This window comes from Pimephales promelas, chromosome 23 (assembly GCF_988280905.1).
Source record: "Pimephales promelas chromosome 23, fPimPro1.hap1.1, whole genome shotgun sequence".
In the NCBI taxonomy this organism is placed as follows: Eukaryota; Metazoa; Chordata; class Actinopteri; order Cypriniformes; family Leuciscidae; genus Pimephales; species Pimephales promelas.
This window is the reverse complement of record NC_142791.1, coordinates 27,510,661-27,531,541: the sequence shown is the minus strand read 5'-3', so window position 1 is coordinate 27,531,541 and position 20,881 is coordinate 27,510,661. Positions and strand designations below refer to the sequence as shown.

Genomic DNA, 20,881 nt, shown 5'->3' with positions numbered 1-20,881 from the left:
TTCTTACAATTGTGACTTTTTTTCTCGCAATTGCGACTTTATTTCTTACTATTCTGACTATTTCACACCAGTGCGGCAGTATTTCTTACAATTTTGACTTTATTTCTCACCATTGGGACTTTATTTCTCGCAATTGCGACTTTATTTGTTACTATTCTGACTATTTCGTACATTTGCGACTTTATTTCTTACTATTCTGACTATTTCGTACAATTCTGACTTTATTTCTCGCAATTGCGACTTTATTTCTTACTATTCTGACTTTATTTCTTACAATTCTGACTTTATTTCTCGCAATTGTGACTATTTCTTACAATTGCGACTTTATTTCTCGCAATTGTGACTATTTCTCGCAATTGCGACTTTATTTCTTATTATTCGGACTTTATTTCTTACAATTGCGACTTTATTTCTTACTATTTTGACTTTTTTACAATTGTGACATTATTTCTCGCAATTGTGACTTTATTTCTTACAATTGCGACTTTATTTTTCGCAATTGTGACTTTATTTCTTACAATTGCGACTTTATTTCTTACTATTCTGACTTTATTTTTTACAATTGTGACTTTATTTCTAGCAATTGTGACTTTATTTCTCGCAATTGCGACTTTATTTTTTACAATTGTGACTTTATTTCTAGCAATTGTGACTTTATTTCTCGCAATTGCGACTTTATTTCTCGTAATTGCTACTTTATTTCTCACACTTGTGACTTTATTTCTTACAATTGTGACTTTATTTCTCACAATTGTGACTTTATTTCTTACAATTGTGACTTTATTTCTCGCAATTACGACTTTATTTCTTACAATTCTGACTTGATTTCTCGCAATTGCGACTTTATTTCTCGCAATTGTAATTATGAGATATAAAGTCACAATTGTGGGAAATAAAATTGTAGGATAAAAATTGTCGCAGTTATCTTTTTTATCTTATATTCAGTGGCGTAAACAAGCTTCCATAGTGATCCTAGTCAATTCCAATGATTTCTTTTTCCTCTCTTTTTCTTCAAAGACACATAAGATTAGTGGAGAAACATCTGGAGGGGTTCAGAGTTAGGAAGGGTCCTCTGCGCCCAAACACTCTCTTCAGCTCCGCCAAATGAACCCATTAATATTTTCGATTAATGCAAATACCCACTAAAATGAAGAATAATTGCCTAAAATCAAAATTCAATTAATGTTTAACACAGACGAATCATCTCTGTACAATCCAGGAGGGAAATAGTGTAACCTCTGAGGAGCTTTTCAATAAACCTGCGCTGATAACAACATCTCATATGGGACATGAAACTTTGTATAAGTGATAATATAGTGCTATAAATGATCTGAACTCTCTAAAGAAGGATTATCATTTCAGTCAGACATCAGAAAATATGGTCAGGTCTCTAAAATACTGTAGTTTGAGATGTTTTAGCATGACCAGGGATTTCAACTCTACACTGTTAGACCTTACCAGGTTTTTTTAGTGTAAAAATGCACTAAAACTAATAAGTTATATTTTTTAGTGTGAGTTTTAGTGCATTTTTACAGTAAATTACTGGCAACAGTGTTGCCAGTATTTTACTGTAAAAAACCTGGTAAGGTCTAACAGTGTAGTCAGTGTCACAAACAAGCAATAACTAAAAATAAATGATGTCAGAAGACAAAAACTTGATGGATCATCAGTTGCATCTGTTGGGAAATGTTCTGGTGGTGATTGAGATATAATTTTTCTGGTGGTGATTGAGATATAATAGTTTGAGGAAAATTAGGAACAGTGTCTGCCGCTCATACAAAGCCAAATGAAGACGACTTGCACAATGATCCTGTACCAGTAAACAAACGATTGACTTTGTGTTCATTGTCTGTGTTTCTTGCATTCTGAGCTCTTGGCTTGAAAACAAATGCCGAATTTCCCCAATTTCACCCAGGGGACGACTAGCGACCGGCAATCTGGAACGCGTTTCTCTGCGATACTTCCTTCAGGTTTGGTGCCTGAGAAGAACGCACTGACACTAAGCCATCTGTTGTTGTGTTAAAAACAAACCGGTGGTCCTTTTCCCTGATGCCTGACATGGCTGGGGTGTCTAAAGTGTACTATGAAACAAGACAACAACATATTAAAAATATTAGCATGAGCCACAGTAACACTAGATTTAGTCATCTTCAGCAAAACTTACTGCCACAAATCTTAAACCTATTGAGCCGTTTTTATTCTTGATGTTGTTTTTGTGCTCTACTAGAACAGGTTTTCCTGCTTGAATGTTGAATATTCTCCTCATATTCTCCATTGTTGCGGCTCCTCTCTTCCCAGTCTGTCAGTAACGCTCTGTTTACTTCCTGTCTCTATATGAAGCCCCTCCTTCTGAAAAGCACACTGTGCTCTGATTGGTCGGCTGGATCAGTGTGTTGTGATTGGTCGAGTGTGTTTGGGAAATGTCCCATCCGTTTCCATAACCACCAGTTTAACACACTACTAACTAACTCAACCAGGCCCCGCCCCTTTATTCTGCATATTAATTATTTAAATGAGGAATATTGTGACGTGTTTGTTCCGGAAGAAACTCAAGACTACAATGGAGGCGTTTCAGGAGTTCAGAAACACTGACACTGATATAGAGAAGAACTTTGTCGACCTTTCTTATGCTCAAACCACAACATTACACACTAAAAAAAAAGATTGAACATGGAAAAAAATCATAATAGGGCCTTTTTAACATAAATGGGAATTTTTCTAATTCATAAAGCCCAAGATAATGAGCAATGTTTGTACTATTGCTGAAATCTTCATACATTTCTCTCTGCTCATCTTTTATGTGGATGAACGGCGCCTCTAGTGGTCAAGAGGCTTTTTAACACACTGTTTCTGACTTTCCACATTTTATAATTATATTATATTGAATGAGTCCACAACTATTGCATAACACTAAAGGAAATATGAAAATTGTGTAGTGACCAAAATATGATTAATAAAGGAAATCTGTCTTATATTTGAGCTGCTTCAGAAGATTCCCAGTCTTCTCGCTCTTGACAATCATAAACTAACTAAATCAGGTGCATTCTGGGATGCTTTTAAATGTGTAGCCTATGATTGACACTTCATGATGCTTTACCTTCACTATTACTCCAAATCATCTATTAAAAGTGAATGAAAACTGACATAGATATCATCATACTTCCCCATTTTGATTAATCACAGTATATTAAGACGATTGTGTTGTGTTTTCCGAAATGCTATGCATGTTTAAATATGCAAATGATGAATTGCCTAATTAAATATGCACTAATTTGCATAAACGTCCAGCACAGAAATCTAAAATCCAGATTGAAAATTCTTCCCTCATGGAAAATAATGTTTATTCAGTCATGTCATCGTCTCTCTTCTCAGTGTGATTCATCAGAATATACGTTTTTGTCGTGTGTTTTGACGTCCGAACCTGTCGACGTGGTCGTTCCTTTACACCTGCTGCTCTGCGACCTTTGACCTCCATCACAGCCACAGCAGATTCAAGCCCTTATCAGCAGAGGAAATCCACTCAGCCCGACACACTGCCCTTGAGCGTCCTACAGAGAGAGAGAGATGCCTTGATTAAACACTGTCACAGAACAACCTGTGGAGCACGAGACACACACTACTCGTCATGCACTATACAGTGTGCACACTACACATGTATGCAAATGAATGGATGACTTATGTTAATGTGCAGAACAACAGGCAAAACTGTGTGTGTGTGTGTGTTTGAGTGAGTGAGTGTGTGTTTGTGTGTGTGTACTTGTCTAGCCATCAAACAGGGGACCTTGGTGTCGTTACACACTCACCAAAAGGGGACCTTTTTGTGTGTGTGTGTGTAAATATTTTAAAAAAAGATTCCATATGCAACCAACATAATGAGGTTATGCAAGATCTACATATTATACTACTGTTTGAAAATTGTACACTAATACATAGTTTACATTTTCTTTTTCAGAGCGAAAGCATGCTAGTATTCAGTGTTCAGTATCACCACTAGGTGGCGCTATTGAGCGACTATAGAATAAGACGCTGTTAGTGGGATTTTACAGCAATAAACTAAACACTGTGCGACTTTTTCTAAACAGTAAATGTGAATCATGTCTTCTGATGCAGATAGCTGAGGGATATCGGCTAAAACATGCACTGAGCTCCAGGCTTCCCTTACGAAAAATAAGTTTATTCAAGTGTACTATTAGAATACTTGTTTTAAACTAAAAATAAGAGAGTGTACTTTCAGTCTACTTTCAATATACTTTTCAGATATATACTTAACAAAAGTATACTTAAGTATACTTGGCTTATACTGACAAGTATACAGAAAAGTCTAAGTATACTTGTACTTAATCATTTGATCAAGATATACTTAAGAAAAGTATTCTTTCTGAATACTGAAAGTTTAAGTGTACTTGGCTTGTACTTGTGTTTACTCTTTTATTAAATAATTTTCACATGCAAGTTAACATGCAAGTTAACATCAAGTCTGCATGCTTAAAGTACAGTTAATGGTTTATTTCAAGCATAAATACTATAAGCTAATTGGAAACTTAGTAGTATACTTTAAATGCAGAAACTAAAGAAGTACAACCTGTTTGTGGGTAGTTATGTATGTGTTCGTACTGTGTTGTCCTTTGTTTGAACTGGGCATCCAAAACAATATTTGTTTGAAAACTATGAAAATTTATAAAGTAAATGACTTTTTGATTTTGACTCCTGTTTGTCTTGTGAATATTTATATTTGTAGTCCACTGGTAGAGTGAGTTAACATCAAGTGTACATAAAGTACAGTAAAAGGTATATTTCAAGTATAATATGCAAGTAGTAACCTATCCATATGGAAAAGGTTTGCTAAAATAAAAACACCTGTGATTCTTATATGTTCCAACAGAATATTGTAAGAGACATATATGCTGAAAAATCAACATATATAAATTGCATAATATTAATATATATTTTAATCATACATGTCATATACTGCATGTCCTACACAAAAGCCATATAGATTTTCTTTATGTAAAAACATAGGAAAATAATGCTAATTTAATATTCATGTCCAGCATATATCTTAAAGTATTAAGTTGACTTTCAAACTCACCCTGATGTCATCCAAGATATCCATGTATCACTTAATTTTTTTTATACACAGAATGGACTTCAATGGCAACCAACTATTCAAATGTTCAAAGAAGTTTCAAAAGTATAATATTATTATTATTATTTTTAGTATTTTTTTAATTATTATTATTATTATTATTATTATTATTATTTTTAATGATCGATCGTTTCGCTAGATTAGACCTTTACTTCTTGACTGGGATCATGTCGAGACTTTGAAGCTACATTGAGATGGACATTTGAACCTTCTTAGAAAATTTTAATTTTTGGTTACCATTGAAGTCTGTGTAGAAAAATCCTAGAATTTTTTCCTCAAAAACCTTAATTTATTTTTGACTGAAGAAAGAAAGACATGTATATCTTCATCAGAGTAAATTATCAGAATTGGGGTTTTCAAATGTCTTTGTATTTCCCTTTAAAGTTTTCTGAATAAAAAAATAAAATAAAATAAAATACTATTCTTAACCTGTACAAACATAAAACTTTCCTTAAGGTATTCTTATGCATATCACCACCAGAGTTTATCACATATACAAAAATATATTCTCGCCAATTTTCAACATTTTATTCACTGTTCTAGAAACATGTTTGACGCAACTTTGTTAAATCGGTGCACCCCATGATTTAAATAAAACTTCCTCTGTGTATGTCTTTTATTTTATTATTTTTTTATTTTTTTATTTTTTTTATTATTATTTTTATTTTTTTATTATTTTTTTTTATTTTATTATTTTTTTATTTTTTTTATTTCTTTCCATGTGTGAAGTTTAATATACTTGATATAACATGTCGGAATTCTATGTGTTTTTGTGCTCTGTACTTGCTTGTTATTTGATACATATTCAATAAAAAAAAAAAAAAAGATTTAAATAAAACTCGATGATGAATTACATCCGGGACTTTTACTTGTTGAGCGCGACGAAACATGCAGAGACATTTTACATAGACGCCATTTTCAATGATTCGCGATGCAAGGCATTCGATGACGACGAGGGAAAGCGCATGGATTAAGTGTTTTATCGCATTTATTTATGCATTGTATAACGTCTTATTGTTTGCTGTGCGTGGCTAAACCGCTCTCAGGGGGGCACTTCCGTCGACGCCCGATTCCGATGCAGAGCTGACCAGGATTCGTTTGTTTTTTAACAGGGAAACGGCGAAGGTAAGTGTTTTATCTAATTTACAATATGTATTTTATAATATATTTATTTTCAGCGATATTTAAATGCTTTGTGCGCTTAAACGAGCCGAATATTTTCTCTAAGCCAAGGCGACTATCTTCTTTGACTCAAAACTGAGCTGACGACGAGGGAGGTTTGCTTGTAACGTTAACAGGAAAAACACAGAAAGTAAGTGTTTTTAATCTAATCTACAATATGTATTTCATGGCATTATATTGTTTTTTTAACAATATATGTGATGTGCTTTTAACAGTAAAAACAAATAGTAAGTGTTTTAACTCCTTACATTACGTGTTTTATATTGTTTATGACAATATTTGTGACGTGCAAATAGTAAAAGTATTTATCCTCCTCAAACTATCTTTTACAACTCACAGACTGCAGACCAACAATGCACGTGAAATTTCCTTTTTTGGACGACCAATTTTCTTAGAATGGGTAATTAATTCTTTCAGATTAAATATTTATGCAAAATGTACTTATCAGAATAACTTTTGATGTTTGGTGGTTATGCTTTTATGTTTAAATGTAAGTTATTGATTTAGCTATTTGTCTTTTCTAGGAGCATTTCTATGATGCACCGAGTGGCTAATGCTAACCAGGCTTGGTGTTTAAAGACTGTACAGACTAGAACTTGGTGATGGTAAGATTTAACAGATAACATGAGAGAATCATGGGCACAAACAAAAACAATAATCATAGCTTTGTTGCTATTTCGTATAACTATGATTTTCTGTGTTTCATAACACTCATTTTGATTTTGTCCAGTCAAATAACTTTACAAAAGTAATTTTTATTTTTGACTTAAAATTAGTTTTCAAACCAATTGTTTTCATGACTTGACAGGTATATGTTTTCTTGCTGTTTAATTTTAGACTCCACTGACTGGGAAATGTCTGCCTATCACCTGTCCAACATCACAGCCACAAGAAGGGAACACAGATTCTTCCGGCGGCTGACTATTAGGGAGATTTCTTAAGGTGGGTGTCTAAATTTATGTCTGTCATTAATTACTCACCCTCATGTTGTTCCAAACATGTAAGAATTTCTTTCATCTTCACAACACAAATTAAGATATTTTTAATGAGATCTGAGAGCTTCCTGCCCTCCATTGACAGTCTATGCAACTACCGCTTTCAAGCCCCAGAAAGGTATAAAGCAGTGATCTCAAACTCAATTCCTGGAGAGCCACAGGACTACACGGTTTTGCTCCAAACCTAAGCACACAAATGATCCATTGAGCTAATCAAGGCCTTCAGGATTGCTAGAAACTTCCTTACACGTGTGAGTTGGAGCTAAACTGTGCAGAGTTGTGGCCCTCCAGGAATTGAGTTTGAGATCACTGGTATAAAGGTACATCATTATGCTGTGTTCACATGTATACGCTTGAACACTTTGAATCCATTCGTGCGTCGCAGGCAGGCTCATTTTTTTTAGCGTTGCGGCAAATTGACGGCAAAGTTAAAAATTTTCAACAGGATTTTTTTCTGTGCGTAACATGTCTTTGCATTGATTGACGGTAGAGATCCACTTTTGCAACACAACTGTCGCAACGCCTCCCCACATTTGTACTTTGATGGGTGTTCCTCAAGTTTACCAAAGGACATGGTTTTGACTTTTGATTTCCTTTCCGTGGCTTTGGAAATAGTAGTTGTATAGGCTTAACTTCGTTAAGTGTTCCGAAGATGAACAAAACTCTGGTTTGGAACAACATATAATAATAATTAATGACAGAATTAACATTTTTGGATGAATGAAGTCTTTAATTTACTTGGAAATCAGTAAATTCTATTCTTAATCTAACCAAAATAGTTTCTTGTGTGACACAAATTGTATTAATTGTGATCGATCTGGTTTTGTGTTGTGTTATCTAGAGAACCAGCACTCCAGGATTTTTCGAGAAAGTTGGATCTGCACAGCCGTTCCTGCTCTATGAAACTCTACTGTTAGCAACTGGACACAACTGATCCACTCGTACCCTGCGACTGATCCGCTCGTATCCTAGAACTGTTCTTCTGCTGAATGTTGTTGACTCGAGCACTGCTGTACTGTTGCAGGTCGAAGGTACTGAATCAACTTCACTGACACTGGACTTACATTCACTGTTCAGGATTTGAAGTATCACAGACCATTTGACAGAAATACCTATATTTTGCATTCATTGTTTATTTTAAAGGTTAACCTATGATGTAAAGGGGCTTGTTTGTTAATAAAATAAATAGTTTGTTAAAACCACTGTTTGAATTTTGCCTTTTTTAAACTTTACAATGAACAGAATTCTGTACTGTACAATTTCCAAATTTGCAAACTTTGTATAAGTCATGTTGGTCATCTAAACATGAAATCTGTATGACACTTTTTTATAACAAGTATAAAAAAATTACACAAAATGTGTATAAATCGTATATTACTTTAATTTGACTAGCATATGATTCAATATAAGAACTTTAAATGATTTGTATATGAATTTAAGTTGTTTTGTAATAAAACCATATACCATTGCATATGTTTGTCATGTAAAACTCATTTGATTCGATATAAGAACTTTAAATGATTTGTATATGAATATTGTGTGTTTTCTACAAGTACCATACACCATTCGATACTTTTGTCATGTACAACTCATATAAGACTTTTACAGTATTCGTATACGACACAAAATTCCCCTATAAGTTGTATGTGTGCTATTTAGTATGAAAGGGGCCATAATCGGTCTGATTTTCTATAGGACATGTATTGGTCTTACATGAAACACATAAGGTAATTCTGGCCAATTTAAGTAAGAAAGATATATGGTTGCTGTATATGAACCATGCTGGGTTTTTTTTTTCATATAACACAGCGTAAAAAATAATATATAAATAGTAAACTATAAGTATGATGTTAAGTTCACTGAAAGAAAACTTACAAGTACACTTATAGTATAAAAACTATTGAACTAGTAGTTTACTGAGTAGTATACTTAAAAGTGTACTTTCATAAACTAAAAATCCAGGCTAGAAGTATATAACTAGTAAACTAGAAGTATGTCTATAAGTTCACTTGTAGTATAACTGCAGTACAAAATAAAACTTTGAAGTAAACTAGTTGTGAACTCAAAGTTTACCACTCTTACACTTTAAGTATACTTAAAAGTATACTTTTATATACTAAAAAGTGGGCCAATTTAGTCCCAAGAAGTATTAAATTAGTATACTTACAAGTATACTACTAGTACTATGATCTTAGTATACTTGGTATGTCCAGTATACTTGGGAGAAATACTTGTACTTTACTTAAGTATACTTAGTTAAATAAACTTGAAGTATACTTTATTTTGGTAAGGGTTTAGGGGTCACAGAGAGTCCTGACTCTCCTTGCCTTGAATAAAGTGCAGATTTTTATTCATTGACTGTCAGAAAAAGAAGACTGATTATGGAATAACGAGAGTTCCCTGAATGATGTGGAGATGAAGAAAGTCTGGAGTTTGGCGCTCTCTAGTGGATATATAATGAGACGAGTCAAGCAGGGCTGGACAGAGACAAAAAAATCGGCCCCCAGACTGGCCAACATATGATCATAAACACAACCAAACTTTGCACGCCCTTGAATATGTAGGCTATAGGCTACCAATTCCTATTAAAACCACTATGCCATGTAATTAGTGAAAAGTAAGAGTTAACAGATGAAATAACTACTAAGCTGACTGAACTATACTCCAGTAATCCTAAAACAAGCTATAAACTGCATTGGGATAGCAATACCAATTTTTTGAGTGCACCTCTGTCCCTCTAGGGGGTTGGCATACTCCTCCGTGAGAAAAAAAATGTGCTTTTTAATGTTAAATTCATCAATCTGGTGCACTTTGTTTAGTTCAAAATTAGGAGCTCTAACCCATATTCAGTGTGTGCAAATTGAACAAAGAAAAACTCAAAAATCTTTTAGTTGTGATAGTGTCTGTCTACATACACTGCTACGTAATACTAATTAAGTAATTGCCATATGTTGTAAAACAAATGCACTGAAAACTCAACTTTCAACGTACTAATTTCTATACTTGAAATAGATAAGCACATGATCTTTTATTTATGTTTTATTTAAAAAAAATTAAGTATGAGATGTATCGGCCCACAAAGCACGTTGGCCCACCGGGAAAATGTCCGATATGCCCGATGGCCAGTCTAGCCCTGCTCTAAACTTTTCTGGTCAAAAATCTTCGATTTTTGCGCCATCGGGGGATTTTTTCCAGACAAAACATACATAAATCTCTCGTTTCAGGGGGATATGAGGGTGGAAAGCACGGTGACTCGAAAATACTACAGGTTTTCAACAAATACAAAGCTTAATGCTAATGCTAAATACAAAGCTAAATCCTGAAGAATCACTGCAAAAACCAACGGTTGATTCATTCAAAGGCAGTGCTCTACAGCGCCACACAATTTTCCAATGTAAATCTGTGGTGAACAATGGAACTGCAGCACTCCAGTCCAGACCAAAAAGATATCGTTCCGCCTCAGCTGTGTGTAAATTAGTATACATATATTAGTAACTAGTTGGCATGCCTGTTCTTTGTATAAAATTGTTCTAAGAATAAATTTGACTTTGTTTTCCTCACCGGAATTCCCCCACAACTTCTAAAACAACATTCAGATGCCATTAATACTACATTAACATGGCAGTCGTGCCTGTCAATCATCATTATAAGGCAAGGACATTAACATTTTGCCAAAAGTGTGTCTGCATGTGTTCAGCGACAATAAAGTTACAAAATGTAAATCATAAACTATAGCACTAAGACACAGAATCATTTGAGGCATTATTAGTCCATTAACCACAATTTCAGTCAATATCCTAAGTTATCCAATAGCTGGTTTTTGTCAAGAACACAGTTCTGTTTTGAGTTCTATAGAAAATACTTTTAGACATAAATAATGGTAAACTGTAATGAAATAGCAAGGTAAACTACAACATACATGAGACATGAAATGAACACAAAAGACTGTTCCAGGATAACAAAAAGTCGGTGCTTTAGGATATAACTTTTATTTGATGTACTAGATCTACTGTCTAATGTCACTCATCCACTACTATCATATTGTTTATAACACACACTTCCATCCAGACATGCTCAGTACAGTCATGATACTTCCAACGATCTTGCTGTTACACTGAAATTGTTCAGTCTAGTTCATTCACCATTTTCGTTATCATATTCTACATTCACCGATGTTGACATATGGTGAAAGATACACAGATAGTTAGTGAAATGCCTTATGCTAGATAGATGTAGCGTTATCATGGTACGAGTATGGAGCATTATTTCAGTCAAGCTGATAACAATAGTCTATTATTGTAGCGTTGCAGTGGGAGTTTACATGAGTTACATGTTATGCTTTCTCCGGTGTGTGTAAAAAGTCTCAGTGTGGCCGACCATGTACCACACTGTAAAAAAAAAATATTTTCAAGATTTGTTATCACATTTTTTCTTTTGTCAAATCAACTTAAACAAGATATTTAGTTGAGATAACTTATTATTTTGAGTTTCTGATGATTAAATTAATCTTCTTCATTGTATTAACTCACTTTTTCCAGTTCAATCAACTTAAAATTTTAAGGCAACCAGGTTACTTACTTTTTTAAGTTAAACCAACAATATTTTTTTACAGTGCATGAGTGTGTTCGAGCACGAGCGCTCTTGGAAAAATTGGTTGCAATCTGAAACATCACCGGTAGAGGCCACTAAAAAATACATATAGCACCTTTAACAAAGTGAGGCTGAAACACTCTTTTGTGCGCCAGGCTATCTTAGCGTTTCAATCAGAAATCAAGCGTACTGTGAGGTGTTAGATGTATAAGTGTTGTATTGTTTTAAAGTAGGCCTATAATATGTGATGTTTAAGTGTATGTTGATATAGAATGTATGTTAGATGTTGTAAACATCTGTGCAAGAAAAATTAAAAAGTATAAAAGTAAAGTAACTGATATGAGTGGAGACAACCTTCCCTTTTTACCGGTATATTATGACAAGAGCAACACCATTCAATCATATGCATTCTGAACGGCTTAAACCAGCCTAGAATCTCTTTATTTAAAATATTGTGTTTAACAAGATGTGTATCATGTTCGAAAACAGTCCAATGCTCTTTAACTTTACCAGCTGAACCTGTTGTATCAGTAACATCCTTCACATTTTTGTGATGTCACACAACCCCCTTTGTTTATTTCAAGCGTTTGACTGTAACTACACGTTATATAACGCATTTTTGAGCAAGGGCTTCTGTAAACTTTACAAACACTTCAACTGAAAGCTGTAAAGTACACAGCAGTTATGTGCTTGCTTTATTTTATTGTTTTCATTTTACCATATACAGATGAGATCATAGAAATAAGATCATAAAACAGTCACAATGCATTAAAAATAACAGTATTAACCTCTATCTGCATTGAAATCCAGTTGATTACATGAGCTCAACCTTTATTTATCTTTGCACGAAAAATTTAAGAAAATTGCATAGCCTATATTTTATTGCCAATATCTATTTTTTATACATCATCTCTCCGTAAACCCACTGTAAAAAATATTTTCATGATTTGTAATCACAACATTTTTTCTTTTGTCAAATCAACTTAATTTATGTAGTTCAGATAACATAACATTTTGAGTTTCTGGTGATTAAATTAATCTCCTTCATTGTATTAACTCAATTTTTCCATTTCAGTGAACTTAAAATTTTAAGACAACCAACCAACAATAAACCAACAATATTTTTTTACAGTGAAACAATAAGGGTACGTTAACTTATCAACGTTTTACGCATGGAGACAACAACATTCACACACAGATCTGCGAAAACGACTAAAAATGCTGTATTCTGCTGCCAGGCCAGTAGATGGCTATATAATATATAATATAACCTTTGTAGTTGTACACTGAGACGATAACAGGATCGGTTTCAAAAACCTGCACTTTGAAACATGTTTTCCAAAGTTTGCTTTTTTCCCAGGCCTCTAAAATGCCATTGACGCACAAATGAAAGACCAAAACACATTAAAAGTTTCAGTTTTTAGTTGAAAACGCTGTCATGTAAACGGCCCAGTGTGTAGTGATAAATCCTGACAGAGCTGGATTATCCGGTTTCACTGAGCAACAAGACCAGCAACACTCAAGTTTCTGCAATAACTTCGTTCAGATGAGTCCTTTAGGCAACAATGAAATTCTTCTACATTTTTTGTGTCGGGAACACAGTTGACGCATCAGCGTAGGAACCGCTTCAGGCTGCATTGGGTTCCTAGTTGAGTAATATACTATATATTTTTGGTGATTAAATGTTCTTGATGTCACATTGTATATGGTTCCGTCAGGAGCTTCATATAGAACTTTTAATAAATTAAAAAAGAAATCCATCAAATTGAACCCCTAAATCTTCATTTTTGAATTGTTGTTAAAATGCATGAGCATGTAAACATACTTGATCACTAAAAGAAAACCTGTTAAACATGAGTGTTCCATCAGTAAAGATGTTTTTAGAACCTTTTGGCATAAAGGGTTCTTTAGAATGGAGTCAAGAACAAAATAGAACCATTGAAGCTGTTTTCTATGGATCTGTTCATTATGAATGAAGACGGAGGGGTTCTGCGGCTTTCACAGTCATTAGTGCACAAAAGAAGAGCCATTCATTGATAAAACTAGAGAGAAAACCAGAGAAAAGACATTGGTCCCAGCATTTCTAAAAGGCTTTTTTCACTCATTGCCTGTTATTTTATTTTAAACTCTTTCACATGTGCACACACAAATTTTGTAAAGTGATCATCTTGATGGAATAGTTATTGAACCGTTGTCCATTGCACTAGCCCTTTAAATTTAGTTGCATGTTATACAGTACAAAAAGTGATCAAATGCATGAACTAATTTGAAACCAAGCAGAGCCTTTTAATGAGCCTTTGAGGCATGGATATTTGGATAGCCATTAGATCTTCAAGAATGCACACATGCATTATTTTAAAGATTGAGCAACACACCAGCTTGAACACACTTGAGCTGTGACAAACATTTCAGACGAGACCAATCCGTTTCGTTCAGGTACAAAATGAAGTATTGAAATAAATGGCCATTTTATTTACCAAAGGCTCACCTCTTAAGAGGGATAGTTCACCCTAAAATTAAAATGTCATAATTTACTTAATTACTAACACCAGGGGTGTTTTTCTAATGCCGTACAGATTATGGACCACAAAAGGATAATGAATTTTTTCCCCTAAAATTCCCGTTTGAGCGCATCCATATAATGGCAGTGAATAGCGACCAGTATCAAGCTTTTTTTAAAAAGACACAAAATTATCAGAATGATCCCATGCATCATCAACAAATTGGTCTCGTCTGAAATGTTTGTCACAGCTCAAGTATGTATGTTCAAGGTGAACAGCTGGTGAGTTGCTCAATGTTTAAAATCATGTGAAGATCCAGAAGAAAATATACCAGCACTGTAACAAATATTTTCAAGATTTGTTATCACAACATATTTTCTTTTGTCAAATCAACTTTATAATAATTTATTTAGTTGAGATAACTTATTATTTTGAGTTTCTGATGGTTAAATTAATCTACTTCATTGTATTAACTCACTTTTTCCAGTTCAATGAACTTAAAATTTTAAGGCAACCAGGTTACTTAGTTTTTTAAGTTAAACCAACAAATTTTTTTTACAGTGTAGTAATCACAACATTTTTTCTTTTGTCAAATCAACTTAAATAATTTATTTAGTTCAGATAAAATATATAATTTTGAGTTTCTGATGGTTAAATTAATCTCTTTCATTGTATAACCTTACTTTTTCCAGTTCAATGAACTTAAAATTTTAAGGCAACCAGGTTACTTACTTTTTTAAGTTAAACCATCAATATTTTTTTTACAGTGAGTGCATCTCATTAAAAGGATCCGCTCATTTGCATTTGGTTTCAAATTTGTTAATGCATTTGATCTTGATCACTTTTTGTTCTTACTGTGTGCACATATACTGTGGCATGCAACTAATTTAAAGGGCATTTAAAGGGCTAGTGCACTAGACAGCGGTTCAATAGAACAACTATTCCATCATGGTGATCATTTTACAAAGCATTTGCATGCACATTTTTAAAATAAAAACACAGGCAATGTGTGAAATAAGCCACAAATGCTGGGGTCCTGTATTTCCATTTCTTTTCTCTGGTTTTATTATCGATGCATGGCTCTTCTTTTGTGCAGTCATGACTGTGAGAGCACCAGAAGTCTCTTCTCGTTCAGGACGATTGTCTTCACTGATGGGGCGACCCAGCCCTGAAACTGAAACCAGGCTCATGAAGGAAGTCAACACACACTAACATCTCACTTTAAAAGTAAAAATACATCAATTAGATAATGAAAATAAAGCTCATTTACACCCCTTACTATTATCCTATTATGTTTTGTAATCAATATATTTAATAAGTACTTTTAGTACTATATAATTCCATTAGGCTAAATGGGGCATGTTGTCACAAAAGGTAAAAAGGTTAAGGTACAACACTGTGTTTAATCGCTTATTTATAGATTTTAAGGTGTGTCTAGACAGAAATTGTCCTTGAAGGATAAACTACACATAAGTGCGACTACCAGCCCTGTTTTCTGTTGATTCTGAGGTGAAAAAGACAGTATATTCACTCTGAAAGCAAATTTGCACATCATATATCATATATGTTCCTCTAGAGGGTTTTTGGGTAAAAGTGATATTTACCTCGTCTTGAAGATCTTTCTGCTCACCTGCAAAAAAGCTGCAAGATAAACGATGTCTTTTATCCTGCATTTTCACTCAAATATGTTGTAGCAGATAGTCCAATAGTCCATGTTGGTGTCTGAACAAAGAAAAAGGCTTGACGCTCACTGTCCAAAAGGATAGATTTCTGAACTAAAATATTTATTACAAAAACGTAGTTAGTATAGCCAATACAAAATCAAAACAATCTAATTCTCAAGTAAAATAAGGATTGAGAACATTAAGTGAATTAATAAGTGATGTCAACTCAAATGACATTAAATGAAGTGGAAATGGGGATTGTAATATCCAAAAAACAAAACAAATATACCACAAATAGCTACACCACAATTTCTACTTGTATCACCTCAGCCTAACAGTTGTTATTTTGTTATTGTGATATTAAACTATTTTGTCTCCTTCATGTGTACTAGAAAAAGCATTTTTAAAGCTATTTTTCTGGGTGCAAAATAATGACACACACCTGCTGTTGACATTCGTACAGCGTTCCGCTCATATTTTCCTGCAAGTCACCATGGAAACGCCAATGAGAGGACGACTGAAAGTTTCGACCTAAATTCCGGAAGTATCATCCGACCGAATCTCCATATATGAATAATTGTGGGCGGAGCCACGAACACAGGTTGTATAAGAAGAACTGCAGGTTAAAAGTGAACCACGCATTGACACCAGGAGCAGATCTGAGGAGGGAGACCGGTGAAGGAGCATCACCTCAGGGTTTAAAGGTTTGTTATTGTCGTGTGTCTCTTATTTGTTAGGTCCCGTTGAAGTAGCTAAATAAGGGGGTTTGTAAACACACATCGCTCTTTAAAAAGTTTAGATGGCATTCAAGCTATTGAAATATTAAAATCCCTAGTTGAAATACTAAAATAAGTTTAATCTGTAGTCTTTCTAGTTGTGTCCGGGTGTGGTTTGGATGGGTTTGTCTCTCTGGGAGTGGCGGGAGAGTTTTGGGAAAGCCTGTAAATCCCTCTTTATACGTTTTAAGTTTATCTAGTAGACAAACATTAAGCAAGAACGCAATATAAATAAGTCTAGTTAATAATTTAATCTTTTTCTCTAGGAGAGACGCCTAAACACACCTTCGACATGGCTTTCAACACACTGACCTCTCGAGCTGTTCTCCTGTATGATGAGTGGCTTAAGGAAGCTGGTGAGTTTCATCATCATCATCATCATCATCAATGCTACATTTTTCTAAATGTCAATTATTTGTTAAACAAGTGTTCATCACTTCAATGAGCTCATTGTTTATGCCTTAAATTACATTGACTACTTTTTAGCTAACTGTGTACATTTCTGAAATGCATAACATTTGATGACATGATGTGTATGACAAGTGCTTCACAAATAAATGTGAATTTAATCATCTTAGCATGCCTGTGTCTGGAAAATGACGTCTCTTGCATCACTTTTAGATCCACGGACTGAGAACTGGCTTCTTATGGCCTCGCCGTTCCCTCAAACCTTCATCATCGCTGCCTACATCTACTTCGTGACATCACTGGGTCCCCGGCTAATGGAAAACCGCAAGCCCTTTGACCTCAAGCCTCTCATGATCGTCTATAACTTCAGCATTGTGGCGTTTTCCCTCTACATGATTTATGAGGTTAGTAAACTGTTGCATAATGCATGTTATCATTTCTATTGTGTGTGTGTGTATATGTGTGTTGCTCAATCTCTCTTCCCTCGTTGCAGTTTCTGATGTCTGGTTGGGCGAACGGCTACACCTATGGGTGCGACCTCGTCGACTATTCCAGTTCTCCTCAAGCTGTCCGGGTATGTGAATGGAGCACATTCCTCAGATTGTGTGTTTAATAGTTTCTGATGACGTGTGCAACAGTTTGTCATTCTCATCTCTCTTGTTTCCTCTTCTCTAGATGGCATGGACCTGCTGGCTGTACTATTTCTCCAAGTTCATTGAGATGCTTGATACTGTAAGTGTTTGTTTCGCATTCAAAACGGGTTCTCTATTGTATTTTACAGTGGACCATCAATGCTAAACCTCTTTTTTTTTTTCCTTGTGTTTGTAGATTTTCTTTGTCCTGAGGAAAAAGAACAGCCAGGTCACCTTCCTTCATGTCTACCATCACTCAATCATGCCCTTCACATGGTGGTTTGGGGTCAAATTCTCCGCAGGTAATGTGTTATACGATTGACGGTTAAGGAATTAAGAAAATTGAATTTGTCATTTACTCGCCCTCATTTCATTCCAAACCATAACAAAGCAAAAGAAACGCCTGTTAATTAGGTTTCTGTCTCCATTGAAAAGCATAGGCGTTGAGTTGATGGGTATAATCCAAGTCTTGTGAAGGGATATGATTGTCATATGCTGAACCGCTTTTAAAACAAACAGAAAACAATATTTAGATTTCTCTATTTGCTTTTTTCTAAGCAAAAACTTGCCTAATTTTGACTTTCTGAAAACAAGACAAATTTGACTTGCCTAGAGAATGTTTCCTAAGTAAAAAGCTTTTTTTTTTTAAATTTTTTTTATTGGGTTTGGTTTGGTTACCTGGACCTTCACTGGTGGGACTGGAACTTTTCGGGTTTCTTTAAATGGTCTTCGTAAAAGGTGCTTAAACTTTTTGAAATTTAAGCCTTGGAAAATCATTAAAGTCTTTTATTAAGAGGTTCTTGAAGACCATATATTTGAAATTTGTTACTTTTTTTTTTATTGATAAAACTATTTTTACGCAATCAACTCCGCAACCCATCTGACATGCAGTATAGCCATGCGAAATGGCTCTGAGTGATATTGCTAATATTAAATATCCAAGTATATGCATGTTATAATGCCAAATATGCATGGTTATAATAGTTTGAAATAAGGAAAGTGATATCTTTGACAACTGTAACCATTGAAAGGATACTATGATAGTCATTGCATGTGCTGCACTTTTTGTACCATTTTGCTTTAGTTTATTTAATTTTAGTTTTTTTGAAAGCCAATAAAGATGTTTAAGTGAGATCTCTGATTATGGTCCTTAAAACAAAAAAGCACTTGTACGAGCCGTTCACACAAATGAATATAATTAGTCTACTTTCAGCCAAAAATAAACTCATTCTCGCACATTTGCATGTTTTTGTGACTTGTATGCAATATGAGTCACTCATATTGCATATTTAAGTGGTGCTCATTCACTTTCTGTAATGAACAAGCTGCTTCATTTTGCTCTGAAGTCTCTATTTGGCTTTAACAGACTCATTTGTCTTTCGTAGGTGGTCTGGGAACTTTCCATGCCCTGCTGAACTGCATCGTCCATGTCATCATGTACTCCTACTACGCTCTCTCTGCCATGGGCCCGGCCTACCAGAAGTACCTGTGGTGGAAAAGGTACATGACCACCATCCAGCTGGTAAATTCGCCTTTTACAAGCTCCTCTCCCATCACGTTTCCTTTGTCCAAATCCAGATTTCCACAACTTGAACATTCATACTAAAAGCCAATTTTTTTTTTTTTATGGGGACTTTAACTAAAACAAATTTATTATTAAATGAAACTAAACTGAAAAAATATGTGAATTTGCAACTAACTGAAACAAATAAGTAAATAAAAAAAACTGAAAATAAAACGGTACAGTAAAACTATAATAGATTTAAATGAGTGTGTGTACATTATATAGCCTATTGTGTATAACCCACACGAATAACATATTATATATGTGTCATTTGTTGTCCAAATCCAGCTTTTCACATCTCTAACTTGACCTTTGTGTTTGCGTCAGGTTCAGTTTGTGGTAATCACGGCTCACATCGGCCAGTTCTTCTTCATGAAGGAGTGTCCATACCAGTTCCCCGTCTTCCTCTACATCATCGGTCTCTATGGGCTGATCTTCCTGATCCTGTTCGTCCACTTCTACTATCACGCCTACACCAAGGGCAAGAGGCTTCCTAAAGTGCTCCAGAACGGAAACTACCTTCTCAAAAAATCTGAGTGATCTCTCTCTCTTTTCCCTTGGCCAGCTAAACGTAAAGCTATAACCTGTTAAGTGGGAATATTCCCTTTATTTCATGCGTTCAAGTTCCACTCCCCTGTTTTATGTTAAAACTAATGTGGAAAACCGCCACCTTATCACTGGATTTGACACTTCCGAATTTGCACCATGGTGTTTTCTGTCCTCAATTTTGTTGTCTTCAAAATGAGAATGGGGTGGGAAGTACAGTATTCATTATGTCCTCCAATTTACCTGTAAATATTGAAATTCTCAGCTTTGGAGTATGATTGAACTGCTTGGCCGAATATGAAGAGGTTATGAGAGCAAGGCTGATTTGAAGTTTGTTGCTAAAAGGGTTTTTGAAGGCTGTGTTTTAGTTGTAGTTTAATGAGCCCGATGCCCTTTGACCCTTGAGGAACATGACTGATCTACCTGGAGGTGCTCGAACCTGGAAGTCTATTGGTTGCGGCAGATGTGACATCATCTGAAGTTGTTTTGTTTATGCTGCGTGATTATTTATTCTTTATTTAATGTTGATTGTTTTCTTAATGTGATCTTTTAAAAAAAAAAATATGAAATTGATGTGTAGGTATTACCTGTTATGCTTTTATATTCTACTGATCTGAGGAAATGGGAAGACCAGAACAATATCTGAATTTTTCCTTGTTTTTTGTCTTTTAAAATCAATTTTGTGAAAGAAATTGAAGTGTTTTATATTGAAACAAAATAAATTATTTGTTACTATTTCTGTCTTGCGATTTCATTACAGGTTTTTTTTTTTTTTTTTTTTTTTTTTTACCGAGCAGTTAAACTACACCTCCCATACTGCACTTTGGTAGCCCGGTTAAGCTAATGCCCTTATTTGGTTAGGCAGCATCACGTGGCT

General features: G+C 34.6%; 1 protein-coding gene and 1 long non-coding RNA gene across 4 annotated transcripts; both read left to right on the top strand.

Moving 5' to 3' along the window:
* Nucleotides 1-4,177: 4,177 nt before the first annotated feature.
* Nucleotides 4,178-9,115, top strand: LOC148969478 (uncharacterized). 3 transcript variants are annotated; one of them, XR_016149560.1, is made up of 5 exons: nt 4,178-6,458; nt 6,668-6,728; nt 6,853-6,933; nt 7,166-7,270; nt 8,165-9,115. It is a non-coding gene; the product is annotated as an uncharacterized LOC148969478 (long non-coding RNA). The 3 variants fall into 3 exon arrangements; XR_016149559.1 differs by having other exon boundaries at nt 4,178-6,555; XR_016149558.1 differs by having other exon boundaries at nt 4,180-6,728; nt 8,165-9,114.
* A 7,541-nt stretch (nt 9,116-16,656) lies between these two features.
* elovl7b (ELOVL fatty acid elongase 7b) lies at nt 16,657-20,739 on the top strand. The gene is made up of 8 exons (XM_039676247.2): nt 16,657-16,782; nt 17,121-17,210; nt 17,476-17,666; nt 17,756-17,836; nt 17,938-17,994; nt 18,091-18,196; nt 19,280-19,416; nt 19,786-20,739. Exons 2-8 carry the CDS (start codon nt 17,147-17,149, stop codon nt 19,996-19,998), a joined length of 849 nt encoding a protein of 282 aa, XP_039532181.1. The 5' UTR covers nt 16,657-16,782; nt 17,121-17,146; the 3' UTR covers nt 19,999-20,739.
* The last annotated feature ends 142 nt before the right edge of the window (nt 20,740-20,881 follow it).